This window comes from Maniola hyperantus, chromosome 24 (assembly GCF_902806685.2).
Source record: "Maniola hyperantus chromosome 24, iAphHyp1.2, whole genome shotgun sequence".
NCBI classification, from domain to species: Eukaryota; Metazoa; Arthropoda; class Insecta; order Lepidoptera; family Nymphalidae; genus Maniola; species Maniola hyperantus.
Window position 1 is genome coordinate 4,450,589 of NC_048559.1, and position 23,389 is coordinate 4,473,977.

Genomic DNA, 23,389 nt, shown 5'->3' on the forward strand with positions numbered 1-23,389 from the left:
TGAAAGAGATATTGTTCGGCAGCCACGGGCGCACCGGCGAAGAAGCGAGCGCGATAACGTTGTGTGTGTGAGTGTGCGTGTGTAGAGTGGACACTGGTGCGAGTGTGTGTGCGTCGGACGCTCGTCCCCATCACCGCTGCCGACGTTGGCTCGTGACGTCACTTGACCGGTTATATACTCATCCGACGATTTCTCCGTCTAATTTATTCTCTCTCTCTCTCTCTCCGGTCGTTCCTTTATTGCTGAAGATCGTGGTCCTGGCAAACTGCCCCCGAATGGATTATCTGTTTCCATCGGCTTCTGTCGGTTGTTGGTGGCCATTTTTACAATGTGATAAAATCCTCACCTGCTGGATTCTTTTAGCTGGTCATCACCTAGTTGGTGAGCGGCCTCTCGGTGTTTTGCCCTCAGTGTTGCCCGTCACTATGAGCTTTTCTAAGCTGCTGCTCAATCATGCATTGAATGAATAAATCTAATCTAATCTAAATCTACTGAGAAGAGACCCGTGCTCTGTAGTGAGCCGGTGATAATGAGAGAGATGATGATGAAGGTTAGAAGAGCAAACTACTTACTATCAAATAAATGCAATTGTTCGTCGGGATCTCAGAATAAGGACTGTTAGAAGTAGCTCTATTGTGACACTTACTGTTAGAGCGAGATAGCTAAATACATTTAAGCTCTTGTTAGAACGTGACAAAATGATTATGCTTTGTCCTTATCACCGTGGCCACTTTTTTTGTTTGTCAAAATGTATTTGTACGTGAGTATTTGACAAACAACGTGAAGTGTAGAAGGAATGACATTTCACAAGTAAGAAAATCTGCTTGAGCGAGAGGGACTGAGGGGGCCACGCTAGTTGCAAATCTGGACATATCTGTGGTCTGGATGTTCAAATTCGTGTCAGGTGACAAAACGAGCCAAAAATCTGTTCGCGGCGGCGTCGCGTCGTACGCGACATATTGTATAGACATTCTTTTTCTATTACAGAGGCCTTTTAAGTTAACGTCAGAGTAAAGCATTGCAGCCGTTTGGTTGGGTAAATCCAAATCCCATTTGTTCTATAGAACTTTACGTCATCGGACAAAATGATACAATGTGGCTAATTCCGTTGTACACAATCTCTAAACTAAACTATAATGACATGTCTAAATCTATTGCTTTGCATTTCATAATGTTGCTTGCTAGATTTAGACCTGTTAATTTAGTTTAGAGATTGTGTACAAGAGAATCGGCCCCAATTTTATCCTGTAGGGCGATTGTCTAAAACCTGCATCAATCATTATTACAATCTCAATTGTTCTGATTGGCTGAATTTGTGCGATTCTTGTTGCAACAATGCATTGTAGCCAATAGTGAGCCAGCGTCAACCAATCAGAGATGATTGCGATCGTGACATTGTAGCTGGCATTCTGCCGCAATCGCGCAGCTGATTTTTTCCATAGAACAATTGAGATTTTTCTTTCTTTAATTGTTCTATAGAACAAAGTAAACAATTTTTTTTTGTGGCGGAATGTCATCAGGATCATTCTTGGGGTTCTGTACCCGAAGGGTGCCAACGGGACTTTAAAAATGGTCCAAAATGATGACCAAAGAAAATAAAGTTCGAGATAAATGCTTACAGTACGCGGCCGAAAGTAATGTTGTCCCTGTCATTGAGACTGACACAACGTCATATAGGTATGATTGACAGAGACAACGCTCTACAAAGCCGAAATGCCGATGTACAATACTTTCTGCCGTGTACTGTTAATATAACTACATGTTCTATGGAACAAATTAGGATGAAATGGTTCTCATTTTGTCCATAGACCAAATGGGACTTACCCGTTTGGTTGCCCCTTTAAGTAATAAAAAACTTCGGTAACTAACTTTTCTGAGTACTCATATTATATTATGTGGTTCTGTAAAAGAATATAATTATTTATGTAATATATAATATTTTCTTTGTATGATTAATCACAGAACAGAGAATTTTGTTTAGTGTGATTAAATCAGTTTGGTTGCAGCTTTACGCATGCAAGAATTGTTAATATTATTTGGACGTGTATAGTTTTTCTTTATTTTTATAAAGAAATATTGTAATATTACATACTAGTTGACCCGCCCTGGCTTCGCACGGGGGTTCCATTAACAAATATGATTTTGTTATATTAGAATCTTAACCTTCCTCGTGAAATTGCTGAATGAAAATGAGACTAATAATTGTATGTAAAAGTTTAGGCAGGTACTAATATTTTTTAGGGGTTTCTGTACTAGAAGGGTGACAACAATACCCTATTACTAATCCGCTATGCGTCCGTCTGTCTGTCAGCGGGCTGTATTTCATGTACCGTAATAGGTAGAGATTTGAAAATTTCAGTGTTTAATTTTCATTGCCGCGGCCGCTATAACAACAAAATATAATGAAGAACCAAGATGGCGAATTTCAAAATGACCGCGATGCAAATTTAAAAATAAATCAAAAGTCCATAGTGTTACATCTTGTAGATTGTACGGAACCCTTCGTGTGTGAGTCCAACTCGCACTTGACCCGTTTTTTGTTACAAGTTAGCTCTTGACCGCGGTGATCTGTAAAACAGTGAAAGAAGAGTGTGTTTTACCTGAAATCCACAAAATATTAATCTTACATGTTACAGTTTTATTACAAGTATAGATTTAATGCGGGATAACACTTCTGGATATTATAATCATTGAATTTTAGTTGTTACTTCTCTCAATATTTACTTAGTTGTCAATGTTAGTTTCTTCCTAATTAGCTAGCGTTACTGAATTTAATTAGTTTTTACGTTATACATAGTTTTCCTAGTGTGCACCTTTGCTTATGAGTTATGAACCTCCCTAAAGTGTGCACATTTCTTTTATTGAGGAAATATTATATGAATGTGTAAACTCGCTTTTGAGTTTTTTGAGTCAGTTTATAAAAATCAAATAAATATTACGCCAACACTATTAGTTAAAATCTACTAAAATTTACTGATTACTAATATAATAGGTTTCTCTGTATTGAAAAACGTAAAAATGTAAAAAAAAAGATGAAAAATAATTATAGGTTAATGAGAAAAATTTAATCTGTTCCTTTAGAACGGCTCGAACGCATGCGCCCTCGTAGATGTAAGCTCCTTTGTTTTAACTATATTTTTAACGTTTGTGACAATCATACCTACTCTAAAATTTGTAAATAGTTCGGTGCGCGCGAGTCGTTCTAAAGGAATTTGGTACATGCATATGTATCGTATATTTTAAGTACTACAAGAAAAAAAATGTAAATATATCAAGTGTTCATTTTAACTGTTATTTTTTTTAAGAACACGCTAATTTCGGTTTGTCCTCTACGGCGAGTCGTGATACTAGTCTATATTATGACATACTGCCCTCTGCCGTCAGCATATTTTTATATTTAAATGAACTTAGTATAGCTACATTTACTAATGCTTCCATAGGAACTTCACAATTCACACGACTGTTATCACGAATCGCGGTACATAGTATGGGATATAAAAGTGTATGTACGACTGATAAGAGTGATTGAATGGGGACAAAAGCAACGTGTAGAAGCCCATAGAACAGTGACTGGAATATATTATGGATCGTAACTTTTTTTACCTTGTGATAACATGGATCTCAATATTCCTCTTCGAAATGGCGGTGAGTTTATTCTCCGCGACGCAGTCGACAGCGGTTATTTTGTCTCCATAGAACATGTTTAACGCACTTACTCTAAATTAATAAATAATAATAAACGTGCTTTCTTGTTTTATTTTTGCTTCTTGACTTCTAGGGTCCAAGTTTAAATTCCGCTAACTTGCGCACGACCTTAATAAACTTCGTAGGTATAGTACGCGACAGGCCGAGATAGCAATCGGGGAGGGAACGCCCCGTACACCCGCACAGTCCCCGCGCTAACCCGGTGCGGGCGAGCGCGGGTGTGCGGGGCGTCGCCCCGCCTCATACACCGATTGCACAGAAGATAGGTACAAAATGCGTGTGAGTTACACGTACCTACATAGGTATTAGCGCCACCTGCACGACACCTACGAGTGTTTCTAAAAAATGGGCCCTTGCCAGTTAAGTATAGAGAAGTGGTTGGTTCAGTCATATCACAGAGTACATTATGAGTCATATAAACGAGTAGGTAGGTAATATACCTGTCCCGCATTCCATACGAGTTTAAAGATAATTATCAAAGGGCAGACCCAAGTTGTATATCTGCCCCCCAATTGTGTAAGAATAACCATTTCATGGCTATCGCAATCGTCAAGAAATTCTGCCCTTTGATTGGTTCATTCGCTGTTTACATTTTTTCACAGCCAATCAAAGGGCAGAATTCTTGACGATTACGATAGCCATGAAATGGTTATTCTTACACAATTGGGGGGCAGTTCAGTTGAATCTGAGTTTCAGTATTCCTATACCATCATTTCTTTAAAAAAGAAGGAAAAGTGAGGATAGGAGATAAACTACTTATATTTGGCGCTACAATTCGCGCGTAATTCTGTGGTGGTCCAGCCATCCTGACGTTCACCAGCCTTTCTATGAGATTTAGGAGTTGTTATTTTGACACGTCAACTCTAGGAGCGTTGTAAGTAGGTAAACTAGTACTTTCTTTCATCCCCTAAAATAAAAAATATATAAACATTTAACGAATGACTCTTTATTAATTTTATAAATGATACACTTAATTATTGCACACAAAATACTTAATTAGGTAGGTAAGTAACAAATACAATTTTGATAGTAATATAAATAAATGACACAACGGAGAATATTTTAAGGTAGGTAGGTACATACGGAAGATTGAAGGCAAGAGAAATCTCGTAATCGTAAGTTTGTACAAAAGTTGGTTCTAACTAAAGCTATAACATAATAATAGGTATAACCTGCAGCTATTAGATAGAAGTCACACTTCGCACTATCCTCAAAAAATAACTGAGTACCTATATAGTCATAATTCGTCTAAATATAATAATAAGTAGGTATATCTGGATCTGCGCTTGAAATAAAAATAATAGGTACCTAATTGGCGCCGAATGTATAAATCAATTTTTTTGGAAAAAAGTCGATCGCACATTATGAGAGGAGTTGCTTGAATTTTTAAGTTGTGTTTTTTTTAATTTATTTTTTATTCAGATACAGTAAGCCCTTGACTGTAATCTCACCTGGTGGTAAGTGATGATGCTATCTAAGATAGATGCGGGTCAAACAATACGTGCTACGTGCGCATTTTTTGGCAAATTTCGATGCAATAATATGGTGGATAGGTACAATTTTAAAAAACCTTAGTACCTACCTACCTATATTTTGGCTCGACTGAACTTACAATGTGCGATCGTGGTTATAAATTAATAATTTGAAATAGATTTGAAAAATAATTTTTTTACCTAATCGGAGTGTGTAATGAGACTTTATAAGTTCCTATACTTGAATTACCTAGGTATTTAAACAAAAACTACTATGACAAAGTAGTGTTTTTACACATTTTTTTTAATTAAATGAGTATATTGCTTAAGTAGGTATTCTTATACCTACGTACTTTCATTCACACTTTTTAGACATTATTATGTGATAGGACGCTATGTAGATAGGTAGGTAGGTAGTTACACTACAAACAATTTTACATTTTAAAATTAATGCTTATGAACCTAGACAAACATTCATAAATAGGTAGGTACTTTGAAATAATCATAAATACATTTCATTGTCGGTACAGTAAAATAATAATAGGTATAACAATCATATTGGTTAGGTACTTATTCATTTGTTATATAATATTTTTTATTATGGTATTTAAATGTAACCGAAAGGTACAAATAATAACTATTTACTTACCTATTAATTAACAGCTAATAAAACACTGCATTGTCAAAATAAGACATGTTCTACCCCTACAAGTAAAGAAATATGCAGATAGAATGAAAAAATCACACACAACATGCGCGACGTATGTATTTTGTACGCTATAATGATCGCACACCAATTAGCACGTGACGCACGAACCGCACGCACGGAACGCGTCAATAAAACTTCTGCCTATGGCAAGTGTTGGTATGCTACCAGCGCACAATAACATTGCTGACACTGTTGTTGTTGTCACTCACGCAGCAATTGAAGCAAGAATAACTATATTTCAGCCTATCACATCACACCATTTTGTTAACCCGCTTTTTCATATTTACGCGATTAGATTTGATCAAATCAGATTGTCAAGTCAGAGTCAGAAAGTCTTTAAAAATTAACTTTGTTAACAAAATAATGCTTAAAGTCAAATATTTCTTTACCAATTTGGGTTCGGTCTAGGACTTGGAACTTCTAGATTAGCCTGAAAACTCATTTGGTAGAAGCCACTAACAGATGAAATTTTGGCTTCAGACTAAGTGTCCTAGGCGTTTCTGAGGATAGCTTAGGGCGATCTTGATGTAATTTGCTGTTTGGCTTGGGTCTCACATACACGGCGCCGTGCGCTGGGCATAGTTTTGAATTTACATTTTAATAGTAAATCGATAGTTGATGGACTTGTGAAAGGGATTCGACAATAGCTTAAAAAAACTTATAACTTAACAATAAAACTTTGTGATTATATGGTTTTTACGGAAGACTCAGCAAGCCTTTGCTGACGTTTTCTTGAAACTTAATTGATATTGGGTTTGGAATGACTAGAATAAAGAAACATTTATTTCGATATTTTTCTTTTCTTTTTATATTATTGGTCGCCTTAATTAAATATATTATTTCGAATTTTATAATTAACATAAGTAGATATTTATAGATTTTTGTTTTAAGTAGGGTATTTATTAAGAATGTCCTGTTTTATTTAACATATGTAGTCATAATTATGGTGTTCTTTTAAAATTAGTATCTGGTACTTTTTATTTAAATGAGTATTCTTCTTGTCCTCCCGTTCCTTACCAACTTAACTAAATGTGATTTTGGTGTTAGAAGAATATGATACAAGTCCCCGTTTACTAATGAATCTATCATCTATTAGATAGTACTTTTTCTAAAAAAATACTAATTATAAAATTCAATAAAAATAGCCATAGGTACTTAGAAAACTTGCAATTTTATATGAGGTACCTACCCATTTTATGTGCTCAATATTGATATTAGTAATTAGGTACTTATACAAAATAGGACATTCTCAATAACTTTAATTTTTCCTAAAAAATAGATCGCCATCATTCATAATATTGGGTTTGTGCGCAAAATATATCGATAATTTATGTACTTAAAGTACATTTATTGAGATCTTTGCATAGGTAACTACTTATTTAAGTAAGTAGGTAATTAAAAAGGTTAACTAATAAAACATTTAGCAACTTTTAAACTAGATAACTTAGAAAAAATAAAATGGCACGATTTAACAACGAATTATTTAAATAGTTTATTTACAAAAATAAAATCATCTATTTATCTACAAGAGTAATAACTAAACTCACAGAAAAAATCTACTCTAATGTAAACATGTACTCGTAAATAAGCTACAATCGATGTTTCATTCAATCATAAGATTGTGGCATTTATTTAACTCTATAGGCGATATAAACAGTTTCATATACCTACTACTAAAATTTTCTTAATTAAGTAATTCTTTATGAAAAGCCTAAGAATGCGTTCAGAATATCATGTGACTGATTTTGTTTCACATTATTGGTTACTTAATCAAACTAGGCAAAGACAAAATGGGTGTGCCTCGATATTCATCATGATCACAATCTGTTTCTAGCCCATTACTGAGTATATGCGTCTCCTCTTAGAATGAGGAGGGCATAAGCCATAGTCTAGCAAGTTGATCACATGTAGATTGGCAGACTTAATACACCTCTGCAAAAATTATGTAAAAATCACTGGCATAGAGGTTCAATACACCGATAAAACCAATAAGTGATATTTAATTGCTTAAATAGCATATAACTGCGAAAAGTTACAGAAAAGTGCGTACCCGGTATCGAAGCCTAAACCCCTAAACAGGAGGCTGAAGTCTTTGACTACTAAACTATCACCCCTTTTTATATAAGTACCTTCATGTAAAATGGAATGAATAATATCTACAACTTATGACTTTATGTCAATTTATATAAGGTTACAATTGCTGGACCTTATTTTAGTAGACAAGTAAATAGTAAACTAAAATACGGTGGCGCAGGAATTTTTAAATTAAAAAAGACTGAAGAAAACTTTTCAGTACAAAACTGAAAAAACAGTCACATGATAGTCCGAATGTAAAACTAAAAATAAAGTTAAATTACTCGTAAGTAGAAAGGCCAGAATACTGAGTATTAATTTATTGTTACTACACTTTTTGTTAGTTTTCAAACATACAATCATCAAGTTGTAATACTGTGTATCCACTATGTTTGCGCATCAACTGTGCTACGTGTAGCTGCATTCAAATGCTGTATAAGTAAACATGAAATTGTCCAAAAATCCTTATTTTACTTTTTATTGACCTTATTTTCAATTTTTTGACCACTCGAGATGACTGTATCACTTCTCTTATTATAAATGCAATAGTGTGTTTGTTTGTTTGTTGGTGTGTCCTTCAATGACGCCATAACAGAGCCATGGATAGACGTGATTTTCTGCATGGACATAGTTAAACACTTGATGAGTGATAAGAAGATGTTACTTTTTGTCTCGTGTTTAAAAAAAACTAAATCCACACAGGTAAATTTAAGGGCATTAGCTAGCAATCATTAAATCTCAGTGATACACATAGATAATGATGATGGTATGGACAATTAGTTTTTTATTGGACATGGCGTAGTGTACATTACTAAATAAATTACATGTCCACTGAAATACGCAATAAACCCGCTGCTCTAACAGATGAATACGTGCGTGTGGAGTGTGAAACGTGCTTTGATAAGAAACAATCCAAGTTTCTAGTCAATACGCACGTAAGTAGCGTCAATAATCAACATTGAAGTTAAAGATGCTAGTAGCACGGTTGGTGCGCGAACGTAGTGGGTGCACAGTTTTACATAAATGTTCACACATTAACGAGAGAGCACAAGATCTAAACTAATGAGTAAGTGACTCGTCAACAGTTGTAAATATACTTAACGGGTGAATAAGAATTCTATAAACTTGGTTTTATATGGAAAAGAAACTTTGCCCCGTCACATTTAGTAGGTAAAGCTTTCAGGTAGGTCTTTCAACGCCAATATTTTATATAACCTTTAAAATGTTTTCTTGGATTGCTTACTTTTAGGGTTCCGTACCCGTACGGTGCCATTGGGGCCCTATAACTAAGCCTCCGCTGTCCGTCCGCCTATCCGTCCGTCCGTCTGTTTATCAGCGGGCTGCTATCTCGTGTGAGTCGTGAACCGTAGTAGGCAAAGAGTTCACATTTCACAGAATATTATATATTTCTATTGCCGCTATAACAACAAATCACTACCCATAATATTATAAATGCGAAAGTGTGTTTGTTTGTTGGTTTGTTGGTTGGTTGGTTTGTCCTTTAATCACGTCGCAACAGAGCAACGAATTGACGTGATTTTTGCATGGGTATATTTAAGGACCTGGAGAGTAACATAGGCCACTTTTTATCCCAGAAAATTAGAGAGTTCCCACGGGATTTTTTCAAACCTAAATCCACGCGGATGAAGTCGCGAGCATCAGCTAGTAGGTACCTATACTTAATAAAAAAAAACAAAATGGCTGCCATAAAAATTTAAAAATTAACAAGTGTTATTTCTTGTACGATGGTACGGAAACCTTCGTGTGCGAATCCGACTCGCACTTGACTGATTTTTGTAAATTGTTTAAAATATGAACAGAAAAATTACTACCAACTAAGTATAATGTACCTATTCTAGGTACTACCTAGTAGGCAGGTTACCTTTCGAAGCAAAGTCCTTTCACACATTCAAAGAAAAGCCCGTCCATTCTAATAACTAGATTCGCAGTCAGGAGGATGGATGTTCCCGAACACGTTGAGCTCGTAGAGGCTGGCCAGCGTGATGAAGAGCAGGTACCACACCATCAGCACGGCGCCGTACTTGCGGTCCAGCTTCCAGCCGTTGGCGTGCGTCGCCACCACCAGGAACACGACCGTCGAGAACAGAGACAGGGTTGAGTAGATTAAACCTGGAATAATAATCACTTTCAATAGGTGAGCCGACGATTTGATGACGATAAAAATGTTCAGGTAATGTTATAGACTAGCGCTTGGCTGCAATCAGACCTTCTGCCAAGTGATGATGCAGCCTTAGAAGATACCCATTCACTCTTGACTTGAAGGTACCCATATTAATATTGGAGGAGGATACTGATAAAAAATCATACCCTTGCTGATGACATTGACGTGGCTGCCGGGCTGGATGATGGCGGTCTGTATGAACCACGGCAGGCCCAGGCACACCAGGATGTCAAACACATTGGATCCGACCGCGTTGGATACTGCCATGTCTCCATACCTGTCAAATAAATGATTTTTATTTATTTATTCATTAGGTATAGGTAAAAGCTTGACCACAATCACACCTGATGGAAAGTGATGATGTGGCCTAAGATGGTACGCGTTTACCTAGAAGATGCCTATTCACAATTGTGTTAAAGATACCCGGGTTGTAATTGGTAGGAAACACATATCGTGGAAGAGTATTCCAAACCGTAGCCATGCGCATGAGGAATGATGACGCAAAACGTTTCGCGCGTGTAGATGGAATGTTGACGACATAAGGATGAAAACTCGCCCGAGGTCTTGCGGTTCGGTGGTAAAAAGGTGAAGGGGGGACAAGATCGAAAAGTTCCCTACCCTTCCTTGATGACTGCAAGTGATGACAGCGCGTCAGGCACCGACACGCCCGCCGCCACAAACGTGAGCCCCATCACGGTGTCCGGGATACCCAGGGTATAGCCTGGAATACAACACAATTTCTTAAGTTTAAAAATCTGTCAAAAGCGTGCCGGACTCGCACACGAGGGGTTCCGTACCGTTGTACAAGAAAAACACATTTTTGTTTTTCTATTTTCATAGTTTTATCATATCGAAATTTTTAAATTTTATATTTAAATTTTTAATTTGTTGTTATAGTGGCAATAGAAATTAACATTCTGTACGTAGATCCGTAGAATTGGGTCGTAGGCAAAATGGGCACATATTCGTTTTCATTTTAATTCCAACACAAAAAACTTTATCTCAATATTATATTTGCTATGACTCAATAAAAAAGACTTCTGCTCTTTGAGACATTAATAGCTGACGATTTAATGTACTTTTATTTGATAAATATATTTAGACAGTTTATGCTCGTAAATTCTGAGATAGTTTCTGAAAAGGGATACGCGATGCAATAGTAGGTACTTGACGTACTCTCCGAGGCACGGAGGAAATGAAAAGGCCAAATGTGAACCACTGAAGTTGGTCACCCATCCAGTTAACGACTTGGATTAACGTGCTTGACAATCGCAATTGATTGATATGCGTTGTCACAAATAGGTCACACGTCGCCCCTAAGTCCCATTACTTACTTTAAAAGAAACTAATATTATTGATAAATGGTGTTACGCTCACCAATAATGGTGATCATCCAGACCATGAAGTAGGAGTAGAAGGAGATCCACAGCATGGAGATGATGAAGGCGACAGGGTACCAGCGGCCGCGGCAGTCGGGCATTGTGTGGCGGCACGACCAGTGCACCGGGTACGCGACGTACCAGCACGCCAGCTGAACGAGGTCTGAAAACAATATCATTAATTATAGTAAGCGGTATGGTCCGCGACAAGTTGAGATGGCAATCGGGATATGAGGCGGGAGGACGCCCCGCACACCTCCATGTCACCCGCGCTATCCCGCACCGGGTTAGCGCGAGGGGCGTGCGGGTGTGCGGGGCGTTTTACATTTTTTTTAAAAATGCTAAATCTATTCTGTTAAAATACTTTTCATTATAATTTTAAGTAATCTCTTGTGGCCTTCTGTTAAAACTAGATTTAGATTTAAATAATAATTATGTAATTTCGCTGTTGATTACTTTCAAATAAACAAAAAAATATTTAAAAAAAAAAATGTGTGAAGTCTGTCTAACCACTCTTGGCCAGCGTATTGGTGTACGGCCTAAGCCCTTCTCATTTTGAGAGGAGATTGTAAGTAATTAGCACAACTCACTTGCTCCAATTGGCTTGACAAGGGGGTCAACTGCGGTCTCTGGGTTGTATTCTTTGGCTTTGTAATAGGCCGGCATTGCGGGAACCTGAAATTTTTTGTGACTATTTTTATTTCACATTTAACATGAACTTTTGACATGAAATTTGACACAAAAAGTTAAAATGGCGCGTGGGGACTCATTTTTTACGCAGTATATATTCGGTTTCAGTCGGCTTTAGGTTTTACCGATGCAACTTATAAAAGTGGTAACTAAGTAATTCCTAATGACAACATAATCAGGTCAACCTACTTAATATTTTTTTTTCATTTTTAGGGTTCCGTACCTCAAAGGGAAAAATGGAAACCTTATAGGATCACTTTGTTGTCTGTCTGTCTGTCTGTTTGTCTGTCTGTCTGTCTGTCGGTCTGTCAAGAAACCCACAGAGTTCTTCCCGTAGACCTAGAATCATGAAATTTGGCAGGTAGGTAGGATCTTATAGCTGACATTTGGGGAAAAATCTGAAAACCGTGAATTTGTGGTACATCAGATTCAAACAATCAAACAGATTTTTATTTATTTTTATGTACCTATCATAGTTTTTGGATTATCCTGCAAAATGTCGAAAAAATACGAATATAAGTACGGAATCCTTATTGCGCGAGCCTGACTCGCGCTTGGCCGGTTTTTTTTTATTAGGTAATAATAATATTGACTTTACATAAAATTAAGCAATTGATTCATATTTTTATTATGATACCTGCACCGCAGGCGGTGCCTGTCCCTCTTGCTTGGGCTCGCTCTGGTTGGGGGTTTGTACTTGTTGTGCTGGCTCCGGCTCGCCCCAGCTCTGTGCAGGGGCAGTCGGTGGTTGTTGCTGAAAAATCACGAATATTTAATGCTTCCAAAGTAAAAATAAGTATACTATATAGTATCTACAAGGTCAGTAAGCTAAGGAAGGGCAATTTTTTCCCGGATAGTGATTCCCGGCTTGGTTTGAACGTATTTATGATTTTTTTACCAAGCAATTTAGGTATGATATCTAGCACATACCAAATAGTAGTATTATTAGCAAAGCGCAGGAACACGTCTTTTCGAAAATGTTCGAAAATGTAATTAATCATATCGGGAATCAAACCAGAAAGCTCGGCATATCATATGATTGCGTCAGGAAGATCGTCAAAAGGAACATTCTTTCTTTATAGTCGTATTCCTCATTGCTGAGGGTCATGACTCCGTTCCATTAATCACATAATAGCAGCAGTTCGCTTTGGGATAGTAATGCGGTGGGTTCCCAGATCCTTCCACATATACAACTCCCTAAGAGAACGAGATTCGTCTTAGGTTTTTCAGTTATTGTGAGATTTTATTGATAATAACCGGGACTGGCGGCTTAACGTGCTTTCCGAGGCAAAGTCTAAAGTCGGCTACCCATCCATTAACGACTTGGGACAACGTTGCTTAACAGTCGCAATCGATTGATATCCGTTGTCACAACCAGGCCACACGTCCCGATGTTATGGAAAGGAACATTATGATAAGCCAAAGAACTTAAGGAACATTATGATAAACCAAAGAAAAGCTTACCAATGAGGTTTCATCCCAGGCGTTGATGGGGTCCCAGGTCGTGTTGGGGTTCCAAGCTGACTCCGCATTGTACGCCGCGTTCACGTAGGCTCCGTCCGGGTTGTATTCTGTAGGAAATTATTATAATTATTTTTATTACGCACTGTTTCTTTAATACTTACACTAAATAACAGCTTTCATAGTAAAATATATCTCCAAACTTCAGGCTTAAAAGTACCACCACACAACTAAATAAAAGAAGAAACTGATTGATTGACTTACTCTAAATCCCTCAGGGGTTAAATTTTGAAAAATACTGTCTTAGCGAATGTCTAAGTCGTAATACAGCTCTGCATCTGCATGCCTTTCGGCCCGATCCGTCCAGTAGTTTGAGCAGCGCGTTGATAGATCAGTCAGTCAATCAACTTTTTCTTTTATATATGAGTCATTGATTTACCCGCATCTTTCTGTGGAAGGTCGTTGTTCTGTCCCTCCATTTGCGTGTACTGTCCCTCAGCTGCCGGCGCCGTAACTGGTTGACCACCGCTGCTTCTGTTGGTAGGTAACAGAATTACAATGAAAATTGACAAAAAGAGTAAGTATTACGTATGTATGGATATATAGGTTTCTACATCCCAGCTTACCTATGGCCGGCTCACTATAGAGCACCTGGTCTCCTCTCAGAATGAGAAGGGTTATAGTCTACCACGCTAGCCAAGTGCGGATTGGCAAACTTCACACACTTTTGAGATCATTATGGAGAACTCTCAGATGTACAGGTTTCCTCACGATATTTTCCTTCACAGCTAAAGCAAGTGATATATTGAATTGCTTAGAACTCACATTACTCCAAAAAGTTAGAGGTGCGTGCCCGGGATCGAACTCCCGACTTGCGATTAGGAGGCGGATGACTTAACTACCAGGTTTCATAACAAATTGAACTTAGTTAAAAAAATTAGGTGACAACAAGAGACAAAATCCGCAACTTAAAAATTAAAATCTAAATATATAAAAGGAAAAGGTGACTGACTGACTCACTGACTGACTGACTGATCTATCAACGTACAGCTTAAACTACTGGAGGGATTTTGCATGCAGATAGCTATTATGACGTAGGCATCCGCAAAGAAAGGATTTTTGCAAATTCCACCCCTAAAGCGATAAAATAGGGATATGAAATTTGTGTACTTAGTCCACGCGGTTCGTCCGCGCGCGTCGCGTCGCGAGCATAAGCTAGTCAAGCTATAAAAATACTGCCAATAATACTAACTTGTAAGTAACGAGCGCAGCCTGTTCTTCCCTGGACGGCAGCTTGAACGGCAGGGGAATCGTCAAGGCCCACCGCTCCAGCGTGCTGTTGAAGCGCAGCGCCACGCAGTACACTCCGTACATGATCAGCATGAACAGCGCTTCTGGCCTGTAGACAAAATACATTACAGAGCGACAAGGCTTTCTTGGCGCGTGACGAAAATCGGAACTAACGTTGTCGCCAAGTGTCCCCTTTGTTCTTGTTTGAATATTCTAGCCTTTGTTCTCCAACTGCTGTTGGAGAACAAAGGCTTAGAATATTCAATGTCATTCAAGTGCCAAGAGAGCCATGTCGCACTGTATAAGAGTGTTTTTATGAGGTATCCTACGTACTGTTAATCGAATGCTAGGTACTCGATTTGTCAATCGAGTAACATTCCAAACGTCCTGAATAGACACTTAAGTACATTTTCAAACTGTGGCTATCGGGTATGACCGTATGGCACATGTCCTCACCACCAAACAGTAGCATTTAGTTGAACACTACCATGCACCAACTTACCAGGACACGTAGCCATTGGCAATAGTGCACAGCATGACGAGTATAGAGATGGCATAGAAGAAGCAGTCGCGACAGAGCGGCCACCAGTTGAGGTGTGACACTGTGCCGGCACACAGCGCGCACACCGATATCACGAACATTATGTTGAATACCGCCGAACCAATCACTCCGGATACACCTGGAAGAAGGCAACATTGTGTTAGGCGTCCATTAGACGATAAATTTTGCTGTCAGTTTTGACTACCACAAAATACTAACCAATATCGTCCTGGGCACAGAAGACGCCGATGACTACAGTGGCGAGCTCGGGGGCGGAACTGCCTGCAGCCATGAACGTGGCACCCGCCACGTCTGGCGCCAGTTTTAATTCTGAAAAAAAAAGAATAGTTACAACTTGTATTCCTTAGTAACTAGTCAGCCACAGTCAATACCATAGCCTTAGAAAACGTACTATTTTCTTCTATTACACTTAAGTAAGTAAGTATACTTTAATCAAGTACCTACTCTTATTATAAATGCGAAAGTGTGTTTGTTTGTTGGTTTGTTGGTTTGTCCTTCAATCACGTCGCAACAGTGCAACGGTTTGATGTGATTTTTTGCATAAAGACCTGGAGAGTGACATAGGCTACTTTTTATCCCGGAAAATCAAAGAGTTCCCACAAGATTTTTAAAAAACCTAACTTCACGCGGATGAAGTCGCGGGCATCAGCTAGTACTTAATAAGTAAGACTGGCTTCCCATAGCGCAGTGAATCCTAGTTTGAGGGCCAGGAACTTTCCTTGTTATTACCATAGTTTAAAGTCAAAGTCAAAGTTTTTTCCGACCGGGTTTTTTGAGATTGCAATGCGATGTTGCGTCGCATTTTGATTTCCAATCAGGTTATCTGCAGAAATTATAATCTCACCTTCACAAATCCTGTCTAAGCTGCAGACAAAATATTCGTCGCACACGATCGCCAGGCCGATGAAAGTGAACACCGCTACCAGGATGTGGATGATCAAGCCTCCGTGCTTCCTTGCAGTTTGGCCCATCAGTGGACGCGGGAACTGCAATTGACAGGTCAAGCTGGGATCTGGGAGCCCACCGCTTCGTCACTCCAAAAAAGTATCACCAATATGTGCTTAGCCAGCACGGCGTATACCTTATAGTGCACACCGGATATCCACAAAAAAAAATTACTATCATAAAAAAGAATGTGTATTGCTTTTTTGGGTCTAAATTCTAAATCCATCTTCGCATTATTGCCTTTGTAATGAGACCGGTTTCGGGCACATCGGTTGGATGGTTTCAAAGTCTATAACGGTCATAGGTAGAAACATTTTTTGTGTTTTATAAATTAAATAGAAAGAAGATGGAAGGAATAAATGAAATGATGGATAGAGGATGATGGAAAGTCATAAAACTGAGGAATTTGAATCAGACATAGAACATTTCATCATCATCTTCATCATAATCATCAACCGATAGACGTCCACTGCTGGACATAGGTCTCTTGTAGAGACTTCCACACGCCATGGTTGCGCCGCCTGAATCCAGCGGCTTCCTGCGACTCGTCTGATGTCGTCCGTCCACCTAGTAGCTGGGGGTCTTCCAACGCTGCGTTTTCCGGTGCGAGGTCGCCATGCCAGCACCTTGAGACCCCAACGTCTATCGGTTTTACGAACTATGTGCCCTGCCCATTGCCACTTCAGCTTCGCAATCCGTTGAGTTACTATGTCGATTACTCTAGTTCTCCTACGGATCTCCTCATTTCTGATTTGATCACGTAGAGAAACTCCAAACATAGCTCTCTCCACCGCTGAGATGAATAGAACATTTACGTAAACTTAATAAAAAAAAATGTTTTGAGTTTTACCTGTTCAATGGCCGGTGGCGTACAGTTGCGGAGAGGGTGCACGGTGGGAATGGCATCTTCTTCTTCCTCTATCTTCTCATTTTCACGGACAACTACCGCTTCTTCTCCCTTTCAAGCAAACAGATACATACATTTTCAAGTAAAACTGAACTAACTTGTATATATAATAATATAAGAGTGCCCTAAAAAGAACACGTTCAATTTGAATTTGATACAGTTAAATATAGATTATTATAACTACCACATATAGTCCGTACAATGTAAGAACTCATTTGCCATTTTAACTCCATTTGTAAACTGTAATGCCCATCGACATGTAGTAGTACATACAATTTCTTTGGTAATGCCAAATAAGGACTAAATGACTAAAATCCTAAAATCGTACTTTTGACATGACAGTTGACACATAAAGTTAAAATGACGACTGAGATCTCGAAATGTGCGCATTATTATTGTTTTCCTATTCGTACCTACCTATTTGAGTGGAATAATTTTAGTAGATATCTTCGTGCCTTATTTAATTCAGATTTAATATACTACACTAAACATAACTACTCTGACATTAAAATGTGTACTCTGAACTTTTACCTCTTCATATCCAGCATCTTTTTGTTTCTTTTTCTCTCCCTCTTCTGGTTCTATTTCTATTCCTTTCATAGCTTTCTTGCCATCTGCTGCATGAGCGTTTTCTTCTTTAGGGCCGATTGGAGGGGCATCAGGTTCTAGAAAATAGTATTACTGAGTAGATTTTTTTAAAAATTGAGAGCTCCTGAGGCTCATAACACAAAACAAAACTGACTGGCTTAAACATTTGTGGCATAGCGCGGCTACTTCGCAACCCGCTGGTTCTCCTATAATTCATACTCATTTCTGATTTGATCAGCCCCCCAATTGTATAAGAATAACCATTTCATGACTATCGCAATCGTCAAGAATTCTGCGCTTTGATTGGCTGTGAAAAAATGTAAACAGCGAATCAACCAATCAAAGGGCAGAATTTCTTGACGATTGCGATAGCCGATGGTTATTCTTACACAATTGGGGGGCAGGTATAGAAACTCAAAGCATAACTCCCTCAATTGCTTGCAGTGACTCTGAGCTTGCTTATGAGGCCCATATATAGGTCAATATTGGTTTCAGTAGGTCATCTTTAAGAATATTATATTACCTTTAATTGATTCAATATTTTTAGTGTCTTCAGGGACGTGCGGTACGGGGGGCTCGGGCTTGTCCGGGCTCTCTGCCGGCTCGGAGGGGTTGCTCATCACCGCTTGGAATATGGAGTAAGCGATCATGATGATCGACAGAGTCAACCAGCGGTGCCGACGAGGCTTCCGCATTCTCTGCAACAATAAATAAAGAAATAATTAGAACAATCAACATCATCACCATCCTTAACCCATTGCAGCCTCACAACTGAGCATGGGTCTCCTTTCAAAATGAGACAGGGTTTGGCTTTAGTCTACCACGCTGGCCTAGTGCAGTTTGGCAGACACCTCTATTAAAACATAATGGAGAACACTCAGGCGTGATGGTTTCCTCAAGAAGTTTTGCTTCACCGTTAAAGCAAGTGATATATTATATTATAAGTTACTTGCTTAAAAGCACATAACTTCGAAAAATTAGAGGTGAGTCCTAGAATCCCCGACCACATGAGTAGATAGCCCTAGTACGCTGGAAGAAGTGTACCTACCATACAAAGTGACAGTTATTTTTTCGTGTTGATTCAAAGCACTCCACCGAGCGTACCGGGAATCAAAATTAACAAGTTGCTTCAAAAAAGGTTCGCAATCCAGGCAGACGGGTACATCCTTATCAAAGAGTATAATATAATCACTACGTCTTATGGTCCAGCGTGTATTGATAGACGTCATGTGCATACCACCATATCCACAATGGTTAAGTGACAATGAAGCAATGATAAATTATGAATATATTTACTAATTATAAAGCACCTTTCTTTTGTCTTAAGCAAAGAGATATCATACCTAAATTGCCTAATACTTCTTGCAATAATTACGAAGCCTGCAGTGCAGATTAAACTACTGAAACTTATTCCATTTAATTTAAATTATTAAACTTAATTATTAATAATTATAAGAATTAATAATTCGCGACCGTTATGAGGTGTCGTCAAATACAAGTGCGTAGCCGCGCCGCGCGCCGGTCGGCCGGATGCTTTTTGTGTTCCTGATTATAGGAGACCCCGTTATCTTGTCTCATTGACATTTCGATAGGGAAGGAAGGGGATAAGATGAAACACCTTGGACTTTGTGGCGTTTTGGAATAAAAATCCATCCACACTGAATATTATAAATGCGAAAATGTATCTGTCTGTCAGTCTGCTAATTTTTCACGCCCTTAACCGATACTGGTGATTTTTTTTTCATAGCTTGCATCACGTGGACAAACATGGGCTACTTTTTATCCTGCCGGGTAGGTGGGATGGTAATCTTGTCCCACCTACCCCATGCCTGTTATGACGATTGTGAATACAACAAGATAATGGGGTCCAGGGGTCTACTGATAAGGTATACTGGTAGTGATATCGACATTTCCACGTCACTGAATAGCCTGGTCTGCTTAGAATAATATATGTCCTACTTAATTCATGTAAAAACAATCTTGTTATTAGCTTAGTATTTACAACGTAGGTACTTTACATTATGATAATTAAATATCATTTAAATATTCACAAAACAAGATAATTAATTATTATAAAAATCTCTTTTGGGTTTATCGTACTACGATACGATACTACGACGATATTGCTATTCATCTATATATATAAAAGGAAAAGGTGACTGACTGACTGACTGATCTATCAACGCACAGCTCAAACTACTGGACGGATCTGGCTGAAATTTGGCATGCAGATAGCTATTATGACGTAGGCATCCGCTAAGAAAGGATTTTTGAAAATTCAACTCCTAAGGGGGTGAAATAGGGGTTTGAAATTTTGTAGTCCACGCGGACGAAGTCGCGAGCATAAGCTAGTTCAAAATAAGATCAAATGTCTGGAATAACAAAAGATAAACTATTATAATTAATTATGACATAATTAAAGAATGTTGATAAGTTCTTAGCACAAAATTTACTTACCTACTGTTATGTTCATTCTATTAAAAAAAAAATCACAATAATTTCTAGTGGCCCCAAGTATTAAAATATGCTATGCCTAGTTAGAAAATCCACTGTTTACTAAGCTATTACACTGATCGTGAGCAAATTACTCTTATCCGTTGAGGAGTTCCACTATCTATCTTCGAAGATGTTCATCAGATCTTCACCAAATCTATAAGGGTCAAGGGACCACCTTGAAAGTATACCCTTTCAAAAAAAAAAATTCAATGAAATGGTCAACGGCAGATTGCATGTTTTATACTTTGCCAAAACAAGGCCGTTTCATGGAATGACTAGGTATTCTATAGAGTCACTGAATTATATACGTTTCCGCAGGTGCACCGCTCGAGGGTTTGTTGTGATGGGACCACTATAATAGATTCTTTATACATCACTGGTTGTGATTTTGGCGGGAGATTAGGCAAGGTACGAGTAAATCTTACCAGATTATCCTTTAGCCAGCTTAGAAAGGATCATACCCTGTACCTACGAGAAAAGACTTTAATTTGCCTGAGATTCCTTAATTGGAATTTGTCATGTACCCATGATACCCATATTCTAATTGTATTATTTTGGAAACAGCTATGCCGAGTGATCTTTAATTTGACATAGAAATTGACAGTAGGTATCATATCATGTGAATATTGACAAGCAACGTTTTGAAATAATAATGAATTCTATTGAAATTATATACACGCAAAATACACGACTCACAATGTCACTATTAACTTTAGATGTCGTATGATGCTGTCCTGGTTTGCAAAATATAAAACCATCAAATTAATCATCATCATCATCATCATCATCATCATCAACCGATAGACGTCCACTGCTGGACATAAGTCTCTTGTAGGGATTTCCACACGCCACGGTCTTGCGCCACCTGAATCCAGCGGCTCCCTGCGAGTCGTCTGATGTCGTCCGTCCACCTAGTGGGGGGTCTTCCAATGCTGCGTCTTCCGGTGCGAGGTCACCATTCTAGCACCTTGAGAACCCAACGTCTATCGGTTTTACGAACTATGTGCCCTGCCCATTACCACTTCAGCTATGTCGGTTACTCGTTATCTTCATTAAAATAAACCAGAATTTCGGTTACCCATTTTACCATGTTTAATTTTATTTGCGGACCGTACTATAGTAGCCCCCGGGGACAGTTTCAAGTTGGAGAGCTTTCCAGCCCCGCTGCCTGTTTCGTTACAGTGTAAACGAGAAAATTACGTTCCCTACCGAGAGTACGATAAAATAAACACAATTTAACGTTGCCACCTCTACAAATATATAAGTACGCTGTACATAAAATATAGTGTTAGGTATTAGCTGGTTCGATCCCCGGGTGAGACAAGCGAATTTTAGAAAAGCTTTGAATGCAGTTTAGTTTATTTTTAAAAATAAGGGAATGTTTCCTTTAAGCAAAATGATCTAACTTTAGGATTTTAGGTAGTTCCCATAATTATTTTTCACCCTGTATATTCCCACAGCGCTCACCACTGCGTCTGAGAGGTCTTATATCCGCATCATTAAAAGCTATTATTAGAAACACATTTTCAGAGGTTCTCATAATATAATTCTGTTTAAATTCGTGGCCTCTTTGATCCCCACCTAAATATTTGAATAACCCTATAAATTAGTGTATCTTCAGACGAACCGTATCACAACCATAACGTAGCGCAGGCTTGCGACAGCCGGGTATGGAAACTGGGTAGCTATAAATAACTTAAATAGGTACGATAAACATAAAATGATAATTTATTGGACTTAATATTGAATTCCAACTAGAAACTTGTAAACTGGGGTTCGTTAACAATTGACAGTTCTCTAAAGACTAACCAAGCTGATTGCCACAATCCAATTCCATCTGGAATTCAATTTTATATCCAGCTAGCTAACCCACTCGAGTGAAATCTTTAAGAGAGTAGATTTTTTAAGAATCCTTAAACACGCACTTCTTTGTTTTTGAAAGCTCAAATACCAATTTGCATAGATAAAACTTTCATACAAACTCTCATCTTCTTCTTTCTTTTTTAGTGAGTGCCTACGTCATAAAAGAAAGCTAAGTATTATACCTACACTACCAAAATTTCAAGTTTATAACGCCAGCGGTTAAGGCTGTGCGTTGATAAATCAGTCGCTCAGTCAGGACCAGTCTTTTTACATGACACTAGCAAATCCCCTCGACTGCGCCCGCGTGGACTACACTTTCAAACCCCTGTTTTACTTTTTCAAAAATCCTTTCTTAGCGGATGTCCACGTCATAATATCTATATATATGCCAAATTTCAGTCTGATCCGTCCAATAATTTGGGCGTTGCTAGCTGTGCGTTGATAAATTAGTCAGTATCAGTCAGCTTTTCCATGTATATATATATAATATATAGAAGATAAGGTTCACGTGTTTCTAAAGTTATATTGTCGCTGTGATGTGTTTGTGGTTGTGGCACGTCTGAAATGACTCTTATGTAGCCCCAGGGCGCAAGTTAACGCGAACATGCCCCGCGGGACCGAAACCAGGTTTCGAGGCCTAAACAGTTATAAATAATACGCTCACTTTAGTGCGTGAAAAATTACATTTTTTAGCCTTCAAATCAAGCCTGCTTACATAAAATCAGATTGTTTTAAATCTAACTCTTATTTACTTACGTATACGAGATTGTTATAGTGAGATATGTTGTGGCCGTATGGTAATAATTAAATGCGGCAACGGTGAAAGATGTTTATTGAGAGCCGGCTTATGATCTACTCTCGCTTATGGACTAACAATACTAATAAAGAAATCTTACATACTATTGTTTTAATCTTATTGCTTAACTACCTAACCTACATAATTTTGCATCACCTCTCTTTCAATCCGATGTGCAGGCAACCTAATTCGATATATTGAGGAGTTGCATTTTTATGTTACTTAAACTGACAATTCGTACATATTACAACTCCCCTGAAAATGTATGCGG

The 23,389-nt window shown here is 38.3% G+C and overlaps 2 protein-coding genes across 3 annotated transcripts in view; one reads left to right on the top strand and one right to left on the bottom strand.

Moving 5' to 3' along the window:
* The window catches only part of LOC117993690 (casein kinase I-like), a 35,414-nt gene extending 31,670 nt beyond the window's left edge, over positions 1 to 3,744 (top strand). The window contains exon 9 of the mRNA XM_034981501.2: positions 1 to 3,744. Within this exon, the coding sequence (XP_034837392.1) occupies positions 1 to 3 (3 nt within the window). The 3' untranslated portion in view covers positions 4 to 3,744.
* Positions 3,745 to 4,631: 887 nt separating this feature from the next.
* Positions 4,632 to 23,389, bottom strand: part of LOC117993406 (probable sodium/potassium/calcium exchanger CG1090) — a 41,732-nt gene continuing 22,974 nt past the window's right edge. Inside the window, exons 1-16 of one of the 2 annotated variants that reach the window (XM_069506884.1) lie at positions 19,307 to 19,458; positions 18,487 to 18,661; positions 17,907 to 18,040; positions 17,319 to 17,426; positions 16,368 to 16,509; positions 15,722 to 15,832; positions 15,464 to 15,641; positions 14,924 to 15,070; positions 14,111 to 14,205; positions 13,675 to 13,781; positions 12,848 to 12,964; positions 12,111 to 12,195; positions 11,519 to 11,683; positions 10,760 to 10,862; positions 10,288 to 10,418; positions 4,632 to 10,089 (exon numbers count right to left, since the gene is read on the bottom strand). In XM_069506884.1, coding sequence (XP_069362985.1) covers positions 9,890 to 10,089; positions 10,288 to 10,418; positions 10,760 to 10,862; positions 11,519 to 11,683; positions 12,111 to 12,195; positions 12,848 to 12,964; positions 13,675 to 13,781; positions 14,111 to 14,205; positions 14,924 to 15,070; positions 15,464 to 15,641; positions 15,722 to 15,832; positions 16,368 to 16,509; positions 17,319 to 17,426; positions 17,907 to 18,040; positions 18,487 to 18,658 — 1,995 coding nt within the window. In that variant the 5' untranslated portion in view covers positions 18,659 to 18,661; positions 19,307 to 19,458 and the 3' untranslated portion in view covers positions 4,632 to 9,889. Of the gene's footprint in view, positions 10,090 to 10,287; positions 10,419 to 10,759; positions 10,863 to 11,518; positions 11,684 to 12,110; positions 12,196 to 12,847; positions 12,965 to 13,674; positions 13,782 to 14,110; positions 14,206 to 14,923; positions 15,071 to 15,463; positions 15,642 to 15,721; positions 15,833 to 16,367; positions 16,510 to 17,318; positions 17,427 to 17,906; positions 18,041 to 18,486; positions 18,662 to 19,306; positions 19,459 to 23,389 lie in introns of those variants that run through there. The other variant, XM_034981199.2, reaches the window with a different exon arrangement.